This window comes from Humulus lupulus, chromosome 1 (genome assembly GCF_963169125.1).
Source record: "Humulus lupulus chromosome 1, drHumLupu1.1, whole genome shotgun sequence".
In the NCBI taxonomy this organism is placed as follows: domain Eukaryota; kingdom Viridiplantae; phylum Streptophyta; class Magnoliopsida; order Rosales; family Cannabaceae; genus Humulus; species Humulus lupulus.
This window is the reverse complement of record NC_084793.1, coordinates 216,831,508-216,848,905: the sequence shown is the minus strand read 5'-3', so window position 1 is coordinate 216,848,905 and position 17,398 is coordinate 216,831,508. Positions and strand designations below refer to the sequence as shown.

At 37.3% G+C, this 17,398-nt stretch overlaps 1 protein-coding gene across 2 annotated transcripts; it reads right to left on the bottom strand.

Annotated features, from left to right (window-relative positions):
• Positions 1-10,944: 10,944 nt before the first annotated feature.
• Positions 10,945-16,181, bottom strand: LOC133803379 (ubiquitin carboxyl-terminal hydrolase 27). Of its 2 annotated transcripts, XM_062241417.1 has the most exons (11): positions 15,681-16,181; positions 15,316-15,445; positions 14,865-14,965; positions 14,547-14,777; positions 14,071-14,139; positions 13,778-13,906; positions 13,391-13,528; positions 12,347-12,409; positions 11,626-11,931; positions 11,352-11,459; positions 10,945-11,275 (listed from the first exon to the last, which is right to left on the bottom strand). In XM_062241417.1, exons 1-11 carry the CDS (start codon positions 15,963-15,965, stop codon positions 11,186-11,188), a joined length of 1,650 nt encoding a protein of 549 aa, XP_062097401.1. In that variant the 5' UTR covers positions 15,966-16,181; the 3' UTR covers positions 10,945-11,185. The 2 variants fall into 2 exon arrangements, with proteins under 2 accessions (XP_062097401.1, XP_062097393.1); XM_062241409.1 differs by having other exon boundaries at positions 10,945-11,459; positions 15,681-16,180.
• Between the last annotated feature and the right edge of the window lie 1,217 nt (positions 16,182-17,398).

Here is a 17,398-nt window from a genome sequence, read left to right as displayed (position 1 = left end):
CCTCGGCGATAAACCTAGTCACAAGGGCCATTAATATCTATCAACTTCCAATCAGAAATAAAATACCTAAGGAATAAAACTAGCCTCCTGGACCTCAATTTCTACTAAACCAGGTAGTAGAAATTGTCCCGAGCACCTAGGTTCGAACCCCTGAGCCCTAACAACACTTAAAATAGTACCAAGACCAAACTTCCCAGGCGGGTCGTGACTTGGCTCAGCAAGTCGCAACTTGCCCGAAGTCAAAGAGCAAACTCCTAAGCCAAAGGGGAGGTATGCCGCGACTTGGCCAAGCAAGTTGCGACGCCCCCAAGCTAGGTCGCGGCATGCCCTGCGAACCCAGAGAAAACCTGGGTTTTCTCATCCTTCTCCCAACCAAGAACACTCAAACTTACCCAGAATTTTACCCAACAACTGTCCCCAATTCAATCATCAATTAAGCTACGAATTTTAAGAATAAACCACCTATCTTAATCCTCAAAACCTCAGCAATAAACTTGAAGTCACCAATCAAATTCATCAGGTATTAAGATTCCAAGAACTTGGTCTAATTCCATCATCCAATTCAAGTTCAAGAGTCCAAACTTACGTAGACAACCCAGCAGAAAAAATCATAATTAAAAGCCAGAATTCTTACCTCAATATAGCAGTCTTCTCCTCTGAATTTCCAGCTCCAACACCCAGCTAAATTCCCCTTCAATTCCTTTCTGTTTTCCTCCAAAAAATCCCAGTCCAAGCTTAGCATATGCTCTCACCTTGAAGAAAAGCTTCTATATCCCAAATGGAAGCTAAGGAGAGAGATACGTGGGAGAGAGAGATGAGCTGAGAGAGAGAGAGAGAGAGAGAAAGTTTTCCCTTTTTCCTTCTTCAATATCTCCACTGCCTTCCATAATAATCTAACAAAATCTGATTATATCCTTTACTAACAAAAAGACCATTTTACCCCTTCAAACAAAGCTAACCTTTAACTTAATCTAGGGGTATAATAGTCATTTGCTCCCAATTCCTACTAATTCCTCGAGTGTTCCTAATATTTACCACTTAAATCCCATCATCTAATTAATCACCAATTATTTACCCAATGTCTAAAAATCCCCAATACATTTCTTAAATTCCTGAAAATACCCCCAGGCTCCCCTGAGTCGGGTATAAATCCTCGTCGTGACTATTTCGCCAAATCGCTCACTAAGACCGTCTCGAGCGATATGCTATAAATATATCCACATAATAATGTGGTCTCATCAATTTATCACATATAATCCCATTTATGCCCTCAACGGGCCAAAATTACAAATATGCCCCTATAAGCTAAATAGGGCCCACATGCATATTAATACACATAAACATGCATTTTACATATCCATATAATCATATCATCATGCATATCATATAATCATGCATTTAATCATTTAATTCACACATAAACCAATTATGCCCTCCCGGCACACTAATCAAGGCCCTTAAACCTTATTGGTCATTTTGGGTCGTTACAATTACCGTTTATGTAAGGCTTATTTATAAATGCCATTTCAATTCAATAAGAGTTGGATTATTAAATAAGAACTTCTTATTTTTTATTATTACGAGCTCACGTTGTAAAAGCAACCAAGAACGTTTATATGTTCTGGTTCCTTGGGGGGCACATAACCGAAGAGAGTATTTGAGAAAGTTCAACTTACTTGGATAAGGATTAAAAACTAGTGTTTGGAGAATTTGATTATTCAGCGGCTTTAAAAAAAAAGGCTCGAATTTACAATAAACCTAACGCGAACTAAGTTTGAGAAATCTCTAAAACCCTTGATATAACCAGGTCTGAAGCCTGATTCTTGATAGGTACAATGTTATTAAGCTTACAAAAAAAACCCTGGATATAACCAGGTTCGAGGCCTGATTCCTAACGGGTATAAAGCTAGTAAGCCTATTAAAATCCCTGGACATAACCAGATCCGAGGCCTGATTCTTAACAGGTATGACGCAAATAAGCAAGCAAAATCCTGGATACAACTAAGATATCGATAAAATCTATCTTGATCTAAAAGTCAATACCTAAGATTTTGAATGTACAAGAATCTAAGGATTTGTAAACATGAGAAAATAATAGACTAAGGGAAACACAAATAGATCACAAGTTAGATGTATATTCAAAAGTATATTGTCATCTCGGGGAGAAAAAACCTCAACCTAAGCCTGAAGGAAATAGTTTTGGTCCCAAGGAACTGTTACAAAAGTTTAAAAAAGGGTTTATACCTTTTTAGACCCTGTGTTTTACCTCATTACCTGTTTGACCCTGTGTTTTGATAAATTATTTTTTGGACCTTGTGTTTTGTAAAATGGTTCAAATAGGCCCCTAAACCTGATTTTGATGAACAAAAAATTGAATATAACAACACAGTTTCTGGGCAGAATGACTGTATTTTTGTTCTGAGTTGTCAGTTTGATGAATTATTTGCGATTTTAGTTCAAAAAACTTTGATCCAAAATGGGTTTAGGGGTCTATTTGAACTATTTTAGAAAACACAGGGTCCAAAAAGTAATTTTTCAAAACACAGGGTCCAAACAGGTAATGAGACAAAACACAAGGTCTAAAAAAGTATAAACCCTTTAAAAAATTATAATAAAAAGGGTGAAAAATAAAATCACTGAGCTCCGTCAGCTCACTCAAGAAAAGTCACCTCCTCGCCATCCCCCTCAGCAACTCCAGAAGCTTCGCCAGCCTCTGATGGTTTCTGTGAGAACCGAATCTTGAACCAAGCAAAATATGGGTCCCACAACTCGGGTAGCATGAAAGAGAAGTTCCTATCCTGGTAGAAGGCCCAACAATGGTAAAGCATCTCCTCCATTTGATTCGATGACTCTACAGCTTCCTCCTTGGCCTTAGCCTCGACCTCAATCAGCTTCTTCTTGAGTTCTTCATTTTCTGCCTAAAGCTGATCCACACGAAGGCTCGCCTCCACAACTTGATCCTGGAAAGCGGACAAGGCAGTTTTGTAGACCGCTCGCCCTCCTCATAAGAAACCAGGGCAGCTTTAGCGGTCTATTTTCTCTCTTGAGTGGCGCCCAGGGTAGCTCGGAGTTCCTTATCCCAGGCTTTAAGGCAAGCTACTCCTCGAAATTGGGCCAGGATAGACTGCAGAAGAATGAAGCTAGTCAAGTTTAAAAAAAACTAAAGAAAAAGAAAAGGTTAGGAGAGTGAAAAAAACTCACAGTAAGGTTCATCCCCATGGCAGATTTGAGGACGTCCTCAGGACTGCACTCCTCTATAGCCCTGAAATCTCTAGCTCTTGCTCTATAGGCGTGGCCAACCATGTGGCTTGCCGTCTCATACACAATACCCCGAAAGGCCTCAGGGATCTTTTCTAGGTCGTGTGGCTTGACCAGTATCTGGGTAGTGGGAGCCTCACCTTGGATCACTTAAGGATTTGAGGGAGGTGTGTGTCGGGAGGAGGAGGAGGAGGAGCTTGTTGAACAGTATCCGTTGTTACTGGAGCTTGGGGAAGTTCTTTTTGTGGTTGCTCTCGGGCGGAGCAGGCACCCTTGTCCTTAGCTGGAGATTTGGTGGTACCCCCCTTCTTCGGAGTTGTTTTCTTTGTCACCCTAGGCCTCTTCACCATGGGACCAACTCCGATCCCGCCAGCCTTAAAAGTACCCCTCAAATCCAGGGCTCTTGGCAACTCCATCTCTTCACCTAAAAAAGAGCAAGCAGAGGATTCAGTTTACAGAGGTAATTATTCAAAAGTGTTATAAACACAAGAAGAAGAGCAGAGACCCTACCCTCTGGGCTAGGGGAGGAATATATTACGATCAGCTCGGGGGTATTGACCAGGTTAGGCACAACCTATAACTCTTGGATTAATGGAGGTAGGGGAGAATCTAAAGTTATGACCTCCTGGATCCTAGGGGTTCAGGTACTTCCTCAGGGCTGGACTCATCTACGTACTGCCTAAAACTAAAGGCATACAAACCCTGACGCAGGAAAGGCCAGGACCTATGGTTTGTCCCATACTCCTCAAAAATGGTGGACCTAAAATGAATAGTGTTGTCAACTATGATGGTACCTTTGTGGTAGCTGTGATTATAGCGTACCACCGAATGGTCCACTCACTGGAGGAGGGTTGTGTTTAGGTCTAGGTCAGTGGGGTGACGACTAACGAGTTGGTTAGGGTTGAATCAAATTATCCTATAACTGGCAACAGCCCAATCTAACTCTCTGTAAGGGTATGGGTTACCTTGGCCGGAGGGGTTGGCTCTACCCCGGACGCGGCTCGCTCAGGATCGGGCCCCTGATTATCTTTAGGAGCTTTCCTTTTACGCACCAACGGTGCCACATTTTCTTCCTCCTCGGAATCCTCATTAGCTGGCAAGGCCTCTTTAGAAGGGGGGAGCTTGGGGGTGATGGGAAGAGGAGCTCGGGTCCTCAGAGCTAACATCGGCCTTTGTTGATCAGATTGCAAGCCACCATGGTGGAGTCATTCACAATCAGGCAATAGTCTTTCTCCCTGGGAGGAAGACTAGACAAGGTCAGTAACCTTTCCCCTTCTGGTTGGGACTGGCCTTGAGGCAGAAGAAGTACATGATGTATGTCGGAGTGGGGACCTCCCACTTGTGCCTCATAATCAAATATTTTAACCCTGCCAAAAGCCTGTATGAGTTTGGGGGGAGCTAAATGGAGCCAGTTTGATGTAGTTCAGAAATTCTGCGAAATACTGGTCCAATGGGAGGAAGGCACTGGCCTTCAAGTGCTCATCACTCCAAGCCCCGTAGTCATCTTGGAGAGGGGCACAACTCCACTCTCCCTCCAACACAGGTCAGGAAATAAGGCTATCAGATCCCATCTCTATCCTATGAATCAGTAGGATTTTGTTAACTTTTCCCTGAGTCGTTATCCAGGAGACTATGTGCTCGGCCACAAAGAATGCGTCGAGGTCAACCATAATTTCTCTCTCCACCACAGGACCAAAATGAGGGATGGGGGAGTCAGAGGTGACATGCTTGCCTTTATCGATGTTTTGAGTAGAGGAGCTCGCAACATTCTTCTTTGTGGGTGCCATGATTCAGATCGCCTGATGACAAAGCGGCCTATTAGTAGGAAACCTAAGATGATTTCTAGCTACGGTTGTGGAGGTACGGAAGTCCAAAGGTTTAAGTGGTTTACTTTCAGGATTTGAAAAATTATACGAGCTAAGTTGTGCCCTAGCCTCAACGAGTGGTCCTAGGCCATGTGCTTCAATTTCTTAAAATTCCCTGATACTTTGGGATTCGTGTGTCAGATTCTTCAGACCCACAACTTTCCTTTTGAAAGCAGTTTAATGCAAAAACGCCTAAGCAATCGTAACCTTTAAGCTACCTAGGATTAAATCTAAAACCCCTTCGGCTTCTACACTCCAAACAGGTATTCAAACCGATTTACCATTAGGATTTTCATTCAAAAACCCATAAAGTTTGCCCAATTTTATGAAAACCTTGTTTTTAAATAAGCCTAATATCGCTCATTTAGCCTAAATTGAATCCTATCACCTATTTACACATAGATGTATCCTAAACGACATTGGGCAAAGGATGTTTTTCACGGTATAAAGGAAAAAAAAAACTCACTAGAAAACAAGGAGTTGAAAAATTAAAACCAGGTGAGGAAATACTTACAGTTGATATGATTAGCTCAGAGAAGTGTCGATACGTCCACAGGAAATTTCTTGAAAACCTCTGATAATCTGAAGGGCAACGGAGGGTTTTTTGGAGAAGTTGGAAAAGAAAAAGGGAAACTTGGTTTTTTGAAAAGGAAATTTTTTAAATGCAAAGGTGGTGAGGTTTCAGGTCTGATCACCTATTTATACGTAAACGGCAGGAATTAATTCGGACCATCCGATTGGGTTAGCTCGAGATCAAAAGGCCAAGATTAAATGAACCTTACGACGACAAAAAGTTGACAGGACAGTTGTCACAGCCCTCGAAACCCGAACGGACGCCAATTGCAGGCAACCATGTGTTCAGCAATTGAGTAGTGGGTAGGCACGATTTTACATGGCAGAAGCCTAAAAGCCCATACTGTGCATGTCAAAAAGTGATGACATCAAGCACAAGCAGGAGCTTGGGGGCAAATGTTGTACCCTAAAATTAGCATGAGTTTAATTACTCAGCTCGGGGTACAGCTGGCAGATGGATATGTGGAAAAATAGCCAAGTAGGATATTTGGTTAAAAGTGATGTGAGCAAGCTCGAGACTCAGTTCAGTTCGTACATGATACACGGGTTATTATCAGACCGCCTCTAAGGATGACACTTGAGTTCGAGACTTATAATGACCAGATACAACTTTGGGTGCTCTGAGTTTACTATGAGCTAGGGTTCAGATAGACTCTGAACACGAGCTCGGGTGAGATATTCAACTCGTGGAAACCTTGATAAAGTGCACACTGAAGGATCCCAAGAGAATCGGAGGATCCTTATGTGCTCATTAATGCCCAGGTTGTATCGTTATATTTATCATTTATTATCCGAGATAGCAGAAGTATATTCTATTTTGTTATCAAATCATATCCTAATGTAAATGGGAATAATTTGTATTAAATGTATACCTTATTTATTCACGCGGTTACCCAAACCTATCTAGGAAATTCCTCTATAAATATCAGGAATAAAGGACAGGGAAGGGGACGGCCATTTTTTGTACTACTAAAACTCTGCAGAAATTAAGTGAGAAAAGTAATAATATTGACTCGTGTACTAGGTGGATTTTAACCACTGAACCATGTAAAAGTTGTGTGTGTTCGAGAGGGTGTTTATTATTTCATTATGGTATATAATTTAGTGCTAATTTACCTGTTTGATTTCTTAATATACTGTTGGCGAAAAACTGTGTGATAGTCAGAATCTTGTGATCCGCAGGGGGAAAGACCGGGTATAAAAAGTTGTGCAATCCCACATCGCCTAGGGAAAGTCAAGTGAGATGATTCTAAGACTGTGTAGGTATAGGACTACACAATTGAAGAGGGCTTAAATGGATTGATGGGTACTACCTATGCCAACAAGATGCATCTTCTTTTCAGTAACCCATCACTTGAGAACTCCAAAGTTAAGTGTGCTTGACCTGGACTAATCTGATGATGGGTGACCTCCTGGGAAGTTTTCCCAAGAAGCGTGTGAAGTGAGGAAAAAGTACGCTAGAAAGACTCGTGTTGGTTTGCAGGGTCAGTCATCATTCCAGGAAGCATTTATACTGATGTGGGGCGTTAGATAGTCAGAATCCCGTGATTCGCAGGGGGAAAGACCAGGTATAAAAAGTTGTACAATCCCACATCGCCTAGGGCATAAGTGGATTGATGGGTACTACCTATGCCAACAATATGCATCTTCTTTTCGGTAGCCCATCACTTGAGAACTCCAAAACTAAGCGTGCTTGACCTGGAGTAGTCTCATGATGGGTGACCTATTGGGAAGTTTTCCCGAGAAGCGTGCGAGTGAGGACAAAGCACGTTGGAAAGACTCTTGTTGGTTTGCAGGGCCAATCTTCATTCTAGGAAGCATCCATACTGACGTGGGGCATTACAAACTACGTCAACGCATGTCTACGTTACAAAACTGCATGCTTATGATATGTTGAAATTGCATGCTTGCGTTATACGACACTTGTCCAACTCAACTTGGGCTACGTTATTTCATGATTTATGTTATATTTATCTTTATTTTTATTGATTTGAACTCTTGGTTAAGGTTATGGGGTTGTGTTCTACACATCTCTTCTTGTTGGGCTTTGGCTCATGGGTACTCTGTGCTGCAGGTAAAGGCAAAGATGTGGTTTCAACACAATAAGTTGGAGAGCTTTGGCGGAGAGCGTACATGTCAAGGGTTTAACGACCACAAGGGATCGGGCCTACTAATTGGGAAATTTATTGATTATTTTTAGAATGATGTTTTAGTTTTACTAACTAGATTTAAAGTTTGTTTATTTTACTTTATTTATGATAACTAAGAAGCTCCGGAGTTTCATTCTTTTATACATTTGGTTTGTATTTATGATGGATTTTCTATAAATAATAGAGTATTTTTATTTCAAAACACAATTATGGTAATAGTCAGTTAACGCTTCAAGAAATGGGAGTGTTACAATTCTCCTTACTAATCTTTAGCTCACCCCATTTTTCCTCTCCATAGGCAAGATTTGATTATGCAATGGCATGGTGAGCAGGGACCGTTCCAAGAAAATGTATGTGCTTTGTGAGGGGATAACATGGACGACGACGATCATAAGAACACCATAATTTATTATCAATTTTATGTTGGGACATATTTTATGTAATTGCATATTTTGGCATTATCTTTTATGAAACTCAGCATCATTTATGAAGACTACTTTCTTTTGCATTTAAAATATTTATTCAAATAATATATCCTAGTTAAATTAGGGTGTTATAAAATACGCTTGAAATGGCCCATGGGCCGATTCCAAACCTTTAACTTTGTAATTCTCTACATAAACCCCAAGGTTATGATTGGATTAAGATCACTAATGTAGTTTAGCTCTAATCACAGAGCCTTTAATCCCCCAAGCCCCTATTAATAGGGTTGGGTTTCCATTTGTAAAGGATCTGAACTTTGGTACGTGCATGTGCTAAAACACTGCCAAAATCCCAAGAGAATTTGAACCTTGCAAGTTCTTCTCCCTAATATAATGAACTCATGGAGTAGGCTTAATTAATAACCTAAACCACGTAAAATTCACTATGTTCTTCCTGTTTCTAGCTGCCATTTAACAATTGTTCTGACCAAAAACTTAGTCGACAATGTCTATTTACTAAATATATGTATTCAGCATCTTTTTCAAAAACATTCTAGTGTCTTTAATGGTAGTCAAGAGGAATAAACCTGACTCATTAGTTAGCTAAGTTTTATATTTTCAACTTTTTTTTCTTTTTTCTTTTTTTGATCTCTTCACCATGCTCAACTTTAAATACAAAAAATCTAGTTAAAATTTTAACTTTTCATTAAATATATATTGATTGTACAGTATTTTAGTAATGGAGCATGATATAACAAATAAAATAGTAACTTCCTAGGAAATTTGAGTTTGTATGCTTTATGTAAATATGCCACTTAGTTGAAAGGTTGTAAAATGGTGTCTATTTTTCATAAACTTTCTAAACCACTCATGTCTTAAACGAGTTGTACAAGCATAACATACAAATTTGACAGCTCAGCGACATAATTTCATGCATTTAAAGAAAACATGAAAATATGCATTCTCTTTATTTATGAAAATAATGCATTTATTTGAATGCTTGAAACTGTTTTCATGATAGACCATAAAAGGTAGGGAACTTCTGTTACTGCTATAATTCTAAAAAATCTTGTCTTAATGAACAACGTTCTTGTGTACTACAAACATAACCTAGGTCTGTGGATTCTAACATATGAAAAGCAAAAGAGAGTTTTTTAAACATTTTCTAGAAAATACATTATTGTTATTCTTGAATTTGTTAAGAAATTACATCATAGAAAACCTTTTAGAATACTTGATTTGGTTAAAGCACGAGCTCACCTCCTACTCCAACTTCTATTCGGGGATGAGCAAGAAACATCACCACCATCTCTAGCCCCAGCAATCAGGCTTCAAGAAGCAATCAGTAAACATCGCTAGGATCAATTAAGTGAGTTATCCCAAAAGACACGAGGGGACTACTCAGAAGGCAACGCAATAGACTTACACTTGCAAGGCCAGTGATCACAATAGAAAATCCAGCTTGCACGATCATCTCTCTTCATCCAACCAAAATGATCCAACTAAAATGTTTGTAGCAATAACAACATACCAAGGGAATTACAAACTTTCTTGGCCATACATGGCAAAACCTAGCTCGCAGGTAAGGGAAAATCTCGAATAAGCCCAATCTCGAACCTTAAGAACTAGTCTTTGAAGAGGTGCACCCCAAAATTGACAAGATCCGAGCATTTCATAAACTCGACCAACTACACTTTGAATCTGCATTCATCTAATCTACTATGACCAAAGAACACTTGGAAAAAATCATCATCTTCGGGTCGAAGCAAGTCTCTAGGACCTTGCAGCTTCTAATGTGTACAAAGATCCATACACAACCTAGAGTGCAAAGAACGACCTTACCTGTAGATTAGTATTTTATTGACATGCTCAATTGTTTTGCCTTCTAGCTCACACCAAGCAGTAACAAGCTACACTCAACCTTAATGGTCTTCTACCAAATTCAGAAATGGTCATCTTCTAGCCCAAAGAAAACCCATTACAATTGGCTATGCAAGCTGTGCTGGCTGATCACATAGTTGTTCAACATACATATTATGTCATGCATTCAGCTACTCTCACGGATTTTACTCTATGATCATGTATCTGTACCTTCGTTGCTCTAGTCTATCAAACACACTCCCTTTGTTAAGATGTTAAGGGTTTGCGCATTATCATTGCAATTTTTACTTTGAGAGCCTCCACCTCCTCTGTTATGGCGAGTAATTTGCAGAAGAAAAAAAAACAAAACAAAAAACAAGTTGGGAATCAAGTTGCCTAGTGCTACAAAGATTGGAGACTTACGATACAAATTGGTGTTTATTGAACAACCATGTTAGAAGAAATATGGATAATGTTTTACTCAAGAGAAAACCACCTTACAGACTGCAACCATGTGTGAACATCATTTGAAAGTATCAATGCTAAGAAAGAGTAGGTAAGACTTCGAGTGCATACCACAAAAGAAAATATCCCAATGGTTGGTCCAAATAATATGTGGCGTCCAAAAAAAGCTTAACTAATATCTCAAGGGTACACGAACACAGTACACATAAAACCATAATTTGAATCTACATCGCACACTCACGCACCAAACCATTCGAACTAGCCTTATAGTTCAATTAATTAGTTATAAAGTAACAGAGGTTTTCTGTAACAGACCTGGTGAGTTGTTGTAACAAGATTTCACTCGGTTCATGTGTGAATCTTAAGTGTTTGCATTATCACCTTAATAAATCAATGATGTTCATTCTTTCAGTTTTCTTCTATTTTTCTGTAATTTGTAATATCCAGTGGTCGAGGCTTATCTCGACATTAGTCCATGCAAATTAGCAAAAGATTGAATTCTTCCTTAGTTTTTGAAAGGAAGAGTTACTATAACCCTACAAAAAGCAAAACAATGCTATAAAATATTAACCAGCCATATAGAGAATGCACATCAGTCAACCTTCATATATTTTCTCATAAAACAGCAAGCTAGCTTCAGCAGCAAAAACCTCTTTTTCTGAGACCCCATGCACTTGAGAATCTGAAATACAGAACCAGAAAACAGAATCAGGCTCTTGTGGTTCATCGAACTCTTTTTTACAGGGGCCAGTCCTCACGCTTCTGTAAATTGTGTAATGACCGCTACCAGCCCCTCCAAAGTGCTCCACCACCGAAACTAAACGATACAAACTACTTGGTGGGACCGATTGGTGAATCATTGAGACCTATGTTGACAATAAGATTAGGCAAAAGCCAAATTATGGTGAAATGTATCAGAAAATTTCAACTAATGTTATACAAAATCACATTTCTACGCAAAATGATTTTTCCCAAGTTACAAGTGACTATCAAGCCAAAATATAACAATATTCAAAAACTTAATAAACTAACCTGGTTGTATGAATGTGTCTCCTTTTCCACATGCGTGGTTTCTGAACAGCATCCAATTTGGTCAATATTGGACTCCTCTATGCGTATGTCCTGTGTATCTTTAGAATAGAAACTTTCTTTTGTTTTATCTTTACTATTAAGATTTCTTGTATCATGTTGTATGTTAAAATTTCCAGTAAGAAAACTTGGTTGTTTATAATGTGGCTGCATTTTCCCTCTTTGAAAAATTTCTTGTCGACTCTTTATTGCCACTCCACTAGTCATGAATGAGAAAAGATCCAAAATCATGGGAAAGGATATATGACCCTACAACAGTAAAATGAAAACCCATTAAGACAATTTTTTGAAGTCTTAAGCAATGATTGTAAACATATACGAGGTAGTTTATAACATCTACCATAAAGCCAAAACACATATAACATGTGCAAAAACCATATAACATATGCAACTTAATCCTAAAAAGATGCTTAAGAAACTAAAATTGATTTGAGTCAGAAGTCGGCACATCTTGAAAATCACATTACAAATACTTGGCTGTGAAGGCAAAGAGTATTTAAAAACTTTTCAATCACATATAATCAATGACCAATTTTTTTTTTAAAATGCAGCAATTTATAAGTGTTTCCTGGATTTCATGGAAAACTGTTCCGGAACCTTCTATTTTTTGGGGCTTACAAGTGTTAGAAATCTTAGGAATCAAGATAACTGAAAATTGCATTACCTGAAGTTTAAAGGATTCGCCGAACACATTAAAGGAAACACGCTTTAGATGAATGCACAAAATCTGCAAGCAGAATCAGACAGGCCAATCTTTTATATAAGAAAGACTTAAGAAGTACCTAATTACAAGTTTGTTAGTCAGAAATAATGAGTTTTACTCTCACTTTAGAAATGGAAAGCTCCCAGTTTTTTTTTTTTTAAATGAACTTTATAAGAAAATCTAACATTGGGTTTCAATAAGCTGCTTGAAAAAGTTCCAATCTTTTTTTAAATACCTAGAAATCCTCCAAACTCACTTAGTGGACCAAAGTTTGAAACTAGGGTTCCCTGTCTAATCTTATAATATTTAGAACACTAATAATTGCTATGCAGATGCCATGAGAGACTCAAACCTCAGACCTTGTGGGAGCAAATCACTCAGGTCTAACAGTGTGTGCCACCCCACTTGGCTCCCAGGTCATATGACGGTAACCAAAAGAAAACAATATATGCTCTAATATTATTTTGTTCAATTCTAGTTAAGATTTTCCTAATAAAACAATAACATTGACGAAAAAATTTCCAAGACTTCACTAGGGCTTCCTACACCATGCAGTTCATTCAACGTCTGTCCCAACAGAATGACAGATCAGTTTGCTTGTTTTTGCATTGATTGCAATATTCAATTTACAAATGGGACAAAATCCGCCTTCCTTATTAGCCATTTCTTCCACACTCATAATAGTCCAACAGCCACCCTAAACCACTGACTCCTTCACAGCAATACGCCTACAAGAATTCACATGTCTATGACTCCAGGGGATGGCAATAGCTACATTGGACGTATAAGCAGAGTCGGTCCCAAGTACAGGTAGAGGAAGCCCAGGCCTAGGCCATCAAAAAAATTTTAAATAATATAATTTATCAATAAATTAGAAAAATATCAGTTTTATATATACCTAAACAAAAATTTATTTCCATTAGAGGCCCCACAATTATGTTTTGTCTTGGACTTTTGATTTCTTAGGGCTGACACTGGTTTAAGAACACCACTACACATACATACCTTCGGAGAACGAGCAATACTTATTTGCTTCAGTGTATGAGAAAACTTATTTGACCATGGAAATGCATCTTGAGGAAGAAATTTTCGGCAGTCACAAAAATCTTGCTCAGAGCATGTCCTAAGTTTCTCGATCTCTGTCTGTAAAACAATGCACAAGCACAAAGTATACAATGATATCGTAGCAGTCCAGTGATTTTTAGTAAGAAAGTGCAAGAAACTTTAGAGTCAACTTTAGGCCACCAAAAGCAAATCAGGGATGGCCAATAAAGCTTTTTTTCAGAATTTAAACAATATCATAATATGCAATTAAGTGGATTGAGAGTTGAGACAAGACTATGTCATTTTATGATTGGCAGTGAGAAATAACTGGTCAAACTTGGGAAGTACCTCATCTGATCCTATGGCGGATAAGAACCTAATTCCCGCAATATGCCAACAACTGGAACAGCGGTAATTTTCGACTTGTTCGGCCACTGTGAACTGCTTCAGGCAATCTTCCAAGCTACATCCAACCATCTGATAATGTATATAAAAGCATAAGAGAAAAGGTATAAGAGTTTAGCAATTTTCAGAAATAAGACACCTTTGTTTGTTCTATAGGAAGCAGCTACTACAATTGAGGTCCAAGAAATAGGCTTAAAAATACGCACTATCATAGAGTTGAACCTTCAGTAACATACTATGTTGGCACCAGTAGCAAGCACTGGAGAAAGAGCCAAGCTGTGAAAAGATTCAAAGTTCAACGAGATCTGCAAAATGAACAAAATTAAAAAAGGCACGGCATTACAACAATTACTAGTGAAACTATATAGAAAAGTAGTCAGCCCATTTATAATAAATATTAAATAAATAAAAGCTCCAAAAGACCACAACCAAAATAACATAATAGACCATGAGATAGTGGATTTGCAAAATAACTTCATGAAGATCACATTACAATACAAAATTGGTTAAAAAGAAAAAGAGAAAAACATTATGGAGTCAACTTTAGCTATTCACAAGTTTCATAGTGGCTAGAGTCTCGCACTCTAATATGTCTATTTTCTACATGCAACGCATGTCAGGCATTGCAAAAATGTAAACAGAGATATAACTCATTACCCATATAGGCAGTTCATTGTAATAACTAATAAGTACTATATTAAGCAATAAGAACCTGAGATGAACAGCTTTGGCAAGTTAAGATGCTACCAAGAATCCCATTAAATGGTCCAATGAAACTCTGTGTCCACCTTTTCTGCTTATTCAGACCCTCCCTCCTCTTTGGAGTAATAATCCTACAACTTGAGGAACAAGATTCAAACAAAGAACAGTAACTTGGATCATAACAATCTGCAAATTCTTCTCTTAAAGAAGACAGAAGATGAAGGAACGCTTCTGCGGCATCCTACAAATTTACAGAATCACAAATCATTATCAAATAATAGTGTGCATACAGTAATGGAATTATTAAAAAACAATTGCAAAGCTCGACCTGCTGAGCGGTGAGATTAAAATTAGGAATGTATTGAGCCATCGAAAGCATCACTTTCCGGGGATTGAGTACCACTCTTCTTTCACCAATTGCACATAAATCTAAAATGATGGAGCAGTAAGTAATAAGGCCAAAACAAGTTGAAACCTCTTTCATATTATTTACAATACAATGAAGGATATGTAACAATACGCCCATCACAAAAATTGCAGCAAGAAAAACTGTCATTTACATACATAGTTAACCACTAAACAAAATGATTACACAACAGATATAAAACAGACAGTATAATGCCGGAGCATTCAGCTACATATTTAATTATATATAATTATATAGTTTCAGGACAGCCATAATTAGAATAATCTCAACAGAATAACTACCGTGGAAGTGAAAAATTCCATCCAATAGGAATAACTTTCAAAATTCAAAGTTCACATAAATTGCAAGTTACCTTGTAACAATAGAGCCAAAGAAACTGCAAGCGGCAAACTATCAACCAATTCCTCGTCATTAGCCGACCGTTCAATTTCCTCTATGGCTTTATGCAGAAAAATATGGAAGCGGGAACAGCTTGCTAGAGCCTGCTCATTTTTCCACATTCAAATGATCAGTAAAGTCTACACTACATCAGATCAGAATTCTCAAGAGTCTAGCCAAAACGAACACAAAATAATAAAACAACAAAAACCCAATATTTTAAAACAATTAGTTCTCAGTCTCAACTTTCTTTCTTTCTCCTTTCTTTATTTCCCATCTTTTCCTCTGTTTTCTCAGCAGCCAATGGAAAAAGTAACAAATCCAAGTATTAATTCATACCTGTAAAATCACATTAAGAAAACAATTGTTTCCAAGATTCTTCAACCCGGGAACTAACCGCAAGTTCTGAGGATTTTCGCCCTTAGGCAACAGCCACTGGGAAGAACTCAACTTGCCCAGTTTGCCGTCCCTTAAAGCCAATACAAAACCAGCAACACCGAAAAGCCCAGCTACAGATATTTGAAACCCAGAAGCTGAAACCCAGTTCGAACGTGAAATCGTCCGAATCCCATGCTTGAAAAGGTGAATAAAATCGTTTAGCTTAACCTCTCCTTGCATTTTCATTATATCTCAGCCCTTCCCGAAAGAAGAACTATAGAAATGAAGCAAAAGTAATAAAAATTAGATGGATTAAGAGCATTTTAGAATTGGTACAGAAGTAACTAGCTAGCTTTGCCTAAGATGGGGACTCTCGTGGGCTCTACCTACTCCAAAACCCTCCACAGTAGGAGTAGAGTCTAGGAGAAATGTTCTACTTTTTCTTTTTCTTTTCTTTTTTGCTTTGCAAGGCTCCGTTCCATGTCTTTTATTCTTGTTTGTGTCGCAACTGTGATTTATTAATGGGAACATGTAACTATGTTTTTCAAAGTTTGTTAACATCTGATTTTAATAATGCTCGTATATTTTTTTGTATTTTAAAATCGTGCATATTTAGAATTCTAAACTCAAATTTGATATATAAAATTTTGTCAATTTAATCAAATTGCTGTCAATTATGTAAGTTACAAATTTAGATTTAATTACACAATTACATATAACTGATGACAGTTTGATCATATTGACAAAATTTTATTTATCAAATCTGAGTTTAGGGTACCAAATATGTACGATTTTAAAATACAGGGTACCATATGAGTATTATTGAAAACAGAGGATACCAAAATGATATTTTGCAAAAACATCAAGTATCAAATAAGTATATTCCATTTATTAACTGCTTCAAAAAAATATTGTAATTTATTAATTTGTTATTTTAAAATGGGTTTATATACTTGTTTAAATGAAATAATAACTACATTTTTTTTCAAGCCGAACTATTATTATTACTATTACATGTATTTTCTCAATTTTTCACTATATTAGTGCTTTAATGGTTAATCATTTGAAAATTGCGTTTTTAGAAAGTATAATTCTAAATAAAAATTTGAATTTAGTGTCTAAAAATATTTTTTTGAAAATGTAATTGAATGAATGTCTTTTAGTTTTAAAAAACCAATGATCCGTAGAAAATTTAAAAATATAAAACTGAATGTGTAATTAATATAAAATAATTATTTTAATTTGTTAACCATATTTGTTTGATTATAATATATTTTTTTTTACTTTTAGTATAACAATAATTCAAGTGTAATAATATTATTTTTATTATTTATTAATAGTAATTATTTTTTTGCTATAATCTTTTGTTGACGCCGTTTTTCGTGAACTTAAATAGGAACGTAATTAAACAATAAAATATTGGAGGAAATAGACAAAGATGAATACAAGAGGTTTTTCACGTGGTTCAAGAGTTAAATCTGTCTAGTCCACGAGTCTATGTTATTAGAATTTGGGAGTTTTCTGGAAACTTCTCAAAGAATAGTAGCTTAGAGTTTTCTCTCCAGAAATCAAAAATCGATCATTTACAAATGGAGTCTCCTTCTCTATTTATAGAGGAGGTTGCAGAATTTATTCCCACATATCTCGGGAAGATATTCTGCAAATCAATTAATATAATG